We start from the raw sequence: 9,573 nt of genomic DNA, 5'->3' as shown, positions 1-9,573 counted from the left end.
CACATTAGTATGCCAATTGGTTGCAGGAAAAGCGACGATAATATATGTTGTGAAGGGATTTAGAACATTTGGTGTTACCATCTTTAATATAAGATTTTCAAATTTTATTTTCCATATAGAGATAAAAAAATAGGGAAGTGGAACAAATACCATGTACATTTATAATATATCCAAATAAAATAAAGTAAAATAATAAGAAAAACTCAATGAAATTCATGAACTTGATTTTTATCATACTTTATAAAGATTTGGATTAATTTTTGGAGTGATTAGTCAGGATAAATGAGTCCAATCATCGCCAACAAAGTAACCCAAGAACATATCATCTTGAGTAATATTTACTTATTTAAATCCCCAAGGTCATACCTCCAACTACAATAATCAAATCTTTATTTATCATAATTTTTTTTGAAATTAAACCATATAATTGTATAAATAAATAAATAGGATCAATGCCTAACTAGAGATAAATATAAATAAATAAAGAGGACCACTACGTAACCCGAAATAAATATAAATATATAAATGGAAATTGGAAGTAAATATAAATAGAACCAGTGCACAAATGGAGATGAATATAAATGAATAAATAAGAACGGGAACTAAATATAAATTAGAATGAGGTTAGGTACACTTCCTTTAATATAAATATAGAAATAAAAATAATGATGAACAAATAATAAAAAAATAAATAAAATGATAGATGTCTCCTTCCTTACCTTAGTTGGTATGAGAATATGCCTGAATTGTATAAGAGTTTGAAGATGCTCTCTATATATTTTTTTTCCTCTTTCACACTCCTTGCATTGACCACCTTTTGTTTTACCCTTCCCTTCATTCACCTCCCGATCCCTATTTATACTAATTATTGGTAATCATTACCTTTAGTTTGATTTAAATTAAATTGCTTAAATACTATTCAAATTTTACTGCATCATATCCTTTGAAGATTTTCTTTTTTTTACGTGAGTGACAATGGAGATAACGTTTTGCACATCTCATATTTCTTTTAACTATTATTTAATTCTTATATTATATTTGAATGGAATGTTATATTGTTGAAAAATAAATAAATTTATAATATATATATATATATATATATATATATATATAATTCTTTTATCAAGATAGTAAGGATATTTATATTATTTCTTGTCATCCTATAATATTATTATTATAAATGTTAGAATTTAATTTTATTAAATTATGCTATTATAATACAAGTTTTGATAAAATTAACTCTAATACATTGTATATGAAAAGTGTTGAATGGTAAAACTTTGGGTGTTAAAATACCAAAAACATTGTATTATAAAATTTGAGATATTACATTTGTGACTTTGTCCTGCCACAATCGTGTGGTTCCATGGGAGTATATGTTCACACAAATGGTGATGCACAACTGGGAAATAAGTAGGGTGTTGGAACTGAACCTAGAGATCTTATTTTCCTTTTTATTTCAAGTTTTTTTTTATGTATTCCTATAGATCTTGAACTTGGAATTATTTTGAATGTTTTGGATAATTAAATAAAATGAAAATCCAATGAACCTTTTTTAAAGGGTCTTTTTAAATTATAAGTAAATGATATTAAATATTTTCTTCAGGAAAGTTGAAAGGCGTTAGATGTCTCCTATAGGACATGTCAGACAACTCTTATAAAAGGTGTTAGACGACTCTTGTAGGAAGCGTCAGATGACACTTTTAAAACATGTTAGATAACTATTGTAGAAGCATTAAGATGCTTAGTGTTTTAAAGTAAATAACATTGTGAAAATCGTTATGACTCTTATGTTTTACTTGTGAAATTCATTACCCTTGTTTTCAAAGAAAATTTTCCCTTTAAAACACCATAATAACCTACGATGGATGTTACATACGAGATGTGGAGGTTATGATTTTTTTTATATGGTTTAGAAATAGCATCAATAAATGGTTAAGATGTAAGGTCAAGTTTTGTTTGAGAGGTGATGATTAGTCAAGGGTAAGTTGAGGCATAGTTTGAGGGATAATCTTATTTTGTCAATAATTTTTATTTTATCTAATTTCTATTGGAAAATAGATTTGTGATTAGGCTAAACCAAATGGAGTGAATTAGTTTCTAAAAATTTCTTTAAAATTATTTTACCCCTTATTACACTCTTTTGAAAATAAGAATTAATAAAAAAAAACATAATGCAATTAAAATTGGAATCAAGATTGATAAAGATCACACAATGAGTTCACAAATACCAAACATAGTGTGTAAATGCTAAGAGGAAAGGTGAAAGATTTCATAAGAAATTTATATTGGTTTAAATAAAATTGATCCTACATCTAGTCTTAGTTGTTCAGCCTTACAACAAATAAATTTTCTTATTGTTATGATTTTTTACATGAAAATTCACATGAAAATCACATGCAGGATAGGAAGACAACAAGTCAACTAATCATTATGCAGCCATGTTCTTTACTATGAATATATATATATATATATATATATATATATATATATATATATATATATATATATATATATATATATATATATATATATGTCTGTTGGTGTAATGTTTGTTCAATGAATGAAAGTAAAAGTATAGCAAAAACACAAGTAGCATAGAGAAAGATGAAGCCTGAAGTCTAAAGCCAACATGAAAGAAACTGAAGCTTAGACATGATCAAGTCAAAAGTGATAAGATAGAAGAGTCGCAAGTTGTTAGACGACAAAGGTCATCACACACGTTCAACAGTGCAGACTTAGTTGACAAGATTATTAAGCAGGCGAGTTATCATGATGAAATACAGCACTAGACTTCTAAAAAATGTAGATGAGTCAAAGAAAAGTGTTAGATGAATCAATGCATGCACACAAAGATACTAGACAAGTATGAGTGTTAGACAAATCAGACTCAACTCAATAAGTTGAATGTTGAATATCCCTATTAAACGAGTACTTCCATTACATTGTTGGTGTGATATGGGTCTAGAAAGGGGATTAATAGAGCATGAAAACAAATTCAAAAACTATGTACGCAAATATTTAAATACAAACGAATTAACTAATCAAATTAAAATTGTAAGGATAAAGGAGAAGCACAAAACATATTTACATAAGTTCAACTCCACTTGAGGCTATTCTCAGTCTCTTAAGCAACCTGCTTAAGAAATTCCACTAACACCATTGACTAGTAATGAGTATAACCCTCTCTAGGTTACAAGAGTTTCAACCTCTCCAGGTACACGAGTACAAACCTCTCTAAGCTACACCGAGTATCAACCTCTTTAGATGTCCGTCTTAATCTCCCGCTAACAGCAAGAACTCTCAATTACAATGTACGATCATAAAACCCTCTCACAACATAAGTGTACAATACAACTCACATGTTATAACTTCACTTAGTGAAGGATATACAATATATAAGCTCTCAACACCAATTCAGTAATCATTAAAGATATGATAATTTCTCATCACTTTGATCTATTTAACTTCTCTTTGTTTTTCGCACTCTTTCTCATAAGGCTTTGCATCTGTTATAGAGTTGTTGCATTTGATAGTTGATGAGAATTCGAATTGCAACTCTTCATTTGCAATCTTCTCGATATGGAATAACATGATCAATTTCTTTAATTTGATTTTTAGCTTGAATTTTCAACGTCATTCATCAATACTTCAATGTTGAATCATCTAATGTTTTTCAGGATATCTTCTTTTCAGGAAATCAACTTTCAATGTCTTCTTTTTATCTCAGACTTGATTTGAATTTTCATTTCTCTTCAACATTCACAATTGTCCTCTTAAGATAACTTTGCATTAAAATCATTAGAGCAATATCGACTTGGCCTTTGCATTTATCGGACTTCTTATTTTTATTGACATACATGTTATATGAATAATCATTTAAGCACATGCAAGCCACAATACATATCATATATTTTGATCTAAAATCCTTATTGAGAATTTTCCTAACCTTATTATATTTTTTAGACTTTCTCTCTTAGAAATCTAACTAGATAGATTAATCGTCTGGTAGAGTGATTTTTTTGTTATCATCAAAACTTCATTCGTTATTGGGGCTTGCCTATTTCAATATAGACGACTCCAATAGAAGAATGACTACACGAGTTAAATGTTAACAAGCATTATATGAATCAAGTTAAGTTGGCATGAAAGAGAATTATTATGTCACAAGATGATACGAGGATCAAGCTTGAATTAATCAAAGAGATTTGAACATTGAAATTGTTGATCAAGATAAGAAAGAGAATTGAACAACAATTCATTAGGTTTGAATCATTAGAAGATATTGTGATTGAAGATTTGATCTAAAGAATATCATGGATGATTGATTACTGAAGAAGGAAACATTATCTTATTGAATATTGTGAACAATGTCATATATTTATCAACAAAACACGAGAAAGAGAAATATGTTGCAGATCAAACATTGGAAGGGAATATTCAAATGATTAAAGCTACAATACATTATATTTGAAATTCAAATTTTTGAATGACTAAAAAGGAAAGAACTAATAATTCACAGTAATCAACACAATTTGATTGATTATCAAGAGCTTCCTAGTGAAGAATGATGAAGATAATCAAAGATATTTAAAGATATGAAGATATTCTGCATCAATGGTCAAATGGTATAACGTAGCTATAAATATAAGAAGAAGAACTTGACAAGATAGAAAAAGAGAAAAAATATCAAAGTGTTGAAACATTGTCCAATCTTACTTGAAAAGAAAAGAGAAAGAGAGAATACTTTGAGTTTATATTGTCAAATTCAATTGTTAAAGAGCGATATATAGTGGGTTGGCAAAACCATTTTAAATACTTCACTGTATGAAGTGAACCTTGTGAGCATGATTGCTCTTACATGAGATATCATTTTGATCATTATAATTGTGAGTTCTTGATCTCAAGAAGAGATTGAGACAATACCATATATATAAGAGTGCTTCATTATAGTAAAAGCCAATCTATGAGTGCAAACACTTGAGTGTGTGAGAAAATTTTCAAACACCATATATATATTTTGTTCTTGTTACCTTGATCTGTTTGTTAATCATAGCATAAAGGAATGATATTCATATGCAAATTGCACCATTATCTCAACATTTGGAGAGGTTAATGAAGCAACAACAAGATGAGTTTCATGATAGCTTGGATCAACTAGAGAATAGAACCCCACCAAGAGAAGGAGGAGGAGGAGGGCCACAAAGGAATGAAAGGAGAATAGAAGGAGTAAGGTTGAATGTGCCACCTTTCAAGGGGAGGAGTGATCTTGAAGCTTACTTGGAATGGGAGCTCAAAATCGAGCATGTATTTTCTTGCAATAATTATAGTGAGGAGCAAAAGGTAAGGCTTGCCGCAGTTGAATTTTCTGATTATGCTTTAATTTGGTGGAACAAGTTGCAAAGAGAGAGGATTGGAGATGAGGAACCTATGGTGGACACTTGGGCTTATATGAAAAGGGTCATGAGGAAGCGGTATATACCTTCTAGCTTTCACAGGGACTTAAAATTGAAACTACAAAGACTTTCTCAAGGAAACAAGGGAGTGGATGAGTATTATAAGGAGATGGAGATTCTTATCATCCAAGCCAAAATTGAAGAAGATCTTGAGGTAACTATGGTACGTTTCCTTAATGGATTAAATCATGATATTAGAGATGTTGTTGAGTTGTAAGAGTTTGTATAGATGAAGGATTTTGTGCATAAGGCCACACAGGTAGAACAATAAATTAAAAGAAAGAGTACAACAAGAAAGAGTTCTACGAATTTCAGTTCTTCAAACCAGAGGGATAGAGTAAAGAAAGAGTGTGTTGCCTCCTCTAGCAATTCAGCGCTTTCTAACGAAGGAAAAACAGTTCAAAAGAAACATGAACATCCACCAAAGAGGACTAGAGAAGTGAAATGTTTTAAATGTTTGGGCATGGGACATTATGCCTATGAGTGACCTACAAAGAAGACCGTTCTTCTTAAGGATAATGGGGAGTACACAAGTGATTCAGATGATGGTGATGGAGAGGAAGAAAAGAGTGATGGAAAGTTGAAAGCTAATGGAGAGTTGTACATGATTATGAGGATGCTGGGAAGTCAAGTCAAGGCTGACGATGCATCTCAAAGGGAGAATATTTTTCATACAAGATGTTCAGTTAATGGTAATGTATGCTTGGTAATCATTGACGGAGGAAGTTTTACCAATATGGTGAGTTCAAGATTAGTGTCAAAGATGAACATGGACACTAAACCACATCCTAGGCCATACAAACTTCAATGGCTTAGTGAAGGAGAAGAAGTCCAAGTGAAACAGCAAGCTAAAGTCTCTTTCTCCATTGGGAAATATGAAGATAAAATCTTATGTGATGTGGTTTTCATGGAGGTGAGCCATATTCTTTTAGGAAGACTGTAGCAGTATGGCATCAAAGCATTCATGATGGCTTCACTAACAAAATCTCTTTTCATGTATCAGGATAAAAAAAGTGGTTCTCAAACCCTTGTCTCCTAAAGAGGTATGTGAGGATCAAATAAAAATCAGAGAAAAGTTAGCAAATGAGAGAAAGAGTGAAACACTTGAAAGGAAAAAGAAAAAGACTGAAACACTTGAGAGGAAAATGAGAGAAAATGAAGCACTTGAGAGTAAGCAACTTTATTTAGAAAGAGAAATGGGGGGTAAGGAGGGTGCTTTGCACAAGGCAGCCCCTCTACTTATTGTTTTTTCAAAATCAGATTATAAATGCTAACCAATTTGGCAAATTTGAATTATGCTCTAGTATTAAGTCTCTTTTGCAAGATTATAAAGATGTGTTTCCAACAAGTGTCCCTGATGGTTTGCCACCTTTGAGAGTAATTAAGCATCACATTGATCTCATTCTGGGAGCTTCTTTGCCCAATAAGCCAGCTTATAGGAGCAACCCACAAGAGACCAAAGAGATTGAAAAACAAGTTACTAAAATCATGAGTAAAGGTTGGGTGAGGGATAACATGAGTCCTTGTGTTGTACCTGTGATTTTGGTGCCCAAGAAGGATGGCTCATGAGGATGTGTTTTTATTGTAGAGTCATAAACAACATCACCATCAAGTATAGGCATCCAATTCCTAGGTTAGATGATCTTCTTAATGAACTTTATGGTGCATGTGTGTTTTCTAAAATTGATCTTAAAAGTGGCTATAAACATATTAGGATTAGAGAAGGTGATGAATGGAAAACGGCCTTTAAAACTAAATATGGATTATATGAGTGGTTGGTTATGCCCTTTGGTTTGACAAATTTACCCAGCAAATTTATGAGATTAATGCACCATGTTTTAAGAGAGTTTATTGGTAAATTTGTTGTACTTTGATGATATTCTTGAGTTGCATGTGGAACATTTGAAATATGTTTTGAATGTGCTTAGAAAAGAAAATTTGTATGCCAATTTGGAAAAATGCATCTTTTATTCTGATCATGTAGTATTTTTGGGTTTTGTTGTGAGTGCTAAAGATGTACAAGTTGATAAGGAAAAGGTCAAGGCCATCCAAGAATGGCCTAAACCTAAGACCATGAGTGAGGTAAGGAGTTTTCATGGATTAGCAAGTTTCTACAGGAGATTTGTTAAAGATTTTAGTACCTTGGTTGCACCTCTAAATGAATTTGTTAAAAAGAATGTGGGTTTTAAATAGGGAGAGAAACAAGAGGAGGCCTTTGTTGCCCTTAAGCATAAGCTAACTAATGCACATATTCTTGTCATGCCTAATTTTGCAAAATCTTTTGAAATTGAGTGTGATGCATCAAATGTGGGTATTGACGTTGTTTTGCTACAAGATGGATATTCAATTGCTTATTTTAGTGAAAAGTTAAGTGGGGTTGCCTTTAACTATTCTACTTATGATAAGGAATTGTATGTTTTTGTTAGAGCTTTAAAGACTTGGCAACACTATTTGTTAACCAAAGAATTTGTCATTCACAGTGATCATGAGTCCTTGAAATACTTGAAAGGACAAGGTAAGCTTAATAAGAGGCATGCTAAATGGGTAGAGTTTTTGGAGCAATTTTCATACATCATCAAGTATAAAAGGGGGAAATGAAATATAATGGTTGACGCCCTTTTCTAGGAGGCATGCATTGCTTTATATGCTTGAAACTAAACTATTTGGTCTTGAATCTTTGAAAGACATGTATAAGGATGATGTGGATTTTGTTGAAATATTTGCTGCATGTGAAAATTTTTCTGAAAATGGTTATTATAAGCATAATGGATTCTTGTTTAAAGCAAATAAATTGTGTGTGCCTAAGTGTTCCATTAGAGAGTTGCTTATGACTGAATCACGTGAGGGGGTTTGATGGGTCATTTTGGGGTTCAAAAGACTTTGGTCATTTTGCAAGAGCCTTTCTTTTGGACTCATATGAAATGTGATGTACATAAGTTTTGTGATCACTGCATTGTGTGCAAAAAGGCTAAATCTAAGGTGAAGCCTCATGGATTATATACTCCTTTGCATGTTCCTGAATATTCTTGGACTGACATTTCTATGGACTTTGTTATGGGGCTGCCTAAAACAAAGAATGGAAAGGATTTTGTGTTGTTGTTGTTGATAGGTTTCTAAAATGGCACATTTCACACCTTGTAAGAAGGTAGATGATGTTTTTCATGTAGCTAACTTGTTTTTCAAGGAAATAGTGAGACTTCATGGACTACCAAGGAGCATTGTGAGTGATAAGGATACAAAATTCCTTAGTCACTTTTGGAGGACCATATGGGGTAAGATTGGTACTAAATTATTATTTTCTGCTACTTGTCACCCACAAACTAATGGTCAAACTAAGGTAGTCAATAGAACTTTAGGCACATTACTTAGAACTATTTTAAAGAAAAATCTTAAGTTTTAGGAAGCATGTTTGCCTCATGTTGAGTTTGCTTATAATAGGGTTGTCCATAGCACAACTAATTATTCACCTTTTGAGATTGTATATGGATTTAACCCTTTAACTCCTCTTGATTTGTTGTCTATGCCTAACATTTCCATGTTTAAGCATAAAGAAGCACATGCTAAAGCTAACTATGTGAAGAAGTTACATGAGCAAGTAAGGGGTCAAATTGAAAAGAAAAATGAAAGCTATGCAAGGTAAGCTAACAAAGTTAGAAAGAAGGTTGTCTTTCAACCTAGAGATTGGGTTTGGGTGCACATGAGAAAGGAAAGGTTTCTAGAACAAAGGAAATCAAAGCTTCAACCAAGGGGGAATGGTCCGTTCCAAGTGCTTCAAATAATCAATGACAATGCATACAAAATTGATTTGCTTGGTGATTATAATGTTATTTCCACCTTCAATGTGTTTGACTTATCTCTTTTTGATGTAGATAAAGAATCTGATTTGAGGACAAATCATTCTCAAGAGGAAAAGAATGATGGAGATCTGACAATGAGCAAAGACAAGGATCCACTTGAAGAACTTGGAGGACCTATGACAAGGGCTAGAGTAAGGAAAGCAAAAGAAGCTCTACAGCAAATGTTGTCCATATTATTTGAATACAAGCCCTTCAAGGAGAAAAGACTAAGGATTTTAATTGCATCATGGCCCAAATGGAGGACTAATATACCAATTTGA

At 32.0% G+C, this 9,573-nt stretch overlaps 1 protein-coding gene across 1 annotated transcript; it reads left to right on the top strand.

Annotated features, from left to right (window-relative positions):
- The first annotated feature begins 5,115 nt into the window (after positions 1 to 5,115).
- On the top strand, positions 5,116 to 9,573 carry LOC114175176. The gene is made up of 6 exons (XM_028059943.1): positions 5,116 to 5,610; positions 5,953 to 6,369; positions 6,717 to 6,954; positions 7,441 to 7,538; positions 7,650 to 7,971; positions 9,326 to 9,573. Exons 1-6 carry the CDS (start codon positions 5,116 to 5,118, stop codon positions 9,571 to 9,573), a joined length of 1,818 nt encoding a protein of 605 aa, XP_027915744.1.

The sequence above is a fragment of the Vigna unguiculata genome, chromosome 3 (genome assembly GCF_004118075.2).
Source record: "Vigna unguiculata cultivar IT97K-499-35 chromosome 3, ASM411807v1, whole genome shotgun sequence".
In the NCBI taxonomy this organism is placed as follows: domain Eukaryota; kingdom Viridiplantae; phylum Streptophyta; class Magnoliopsida; order Fabales; family Fabaceae; genus Vigna; species Vigna unguiculata.
Note: the sequence above shows the minus strand (reverse complement) of the source record. Positions and strands in the feature narration are given on the sequence as shown.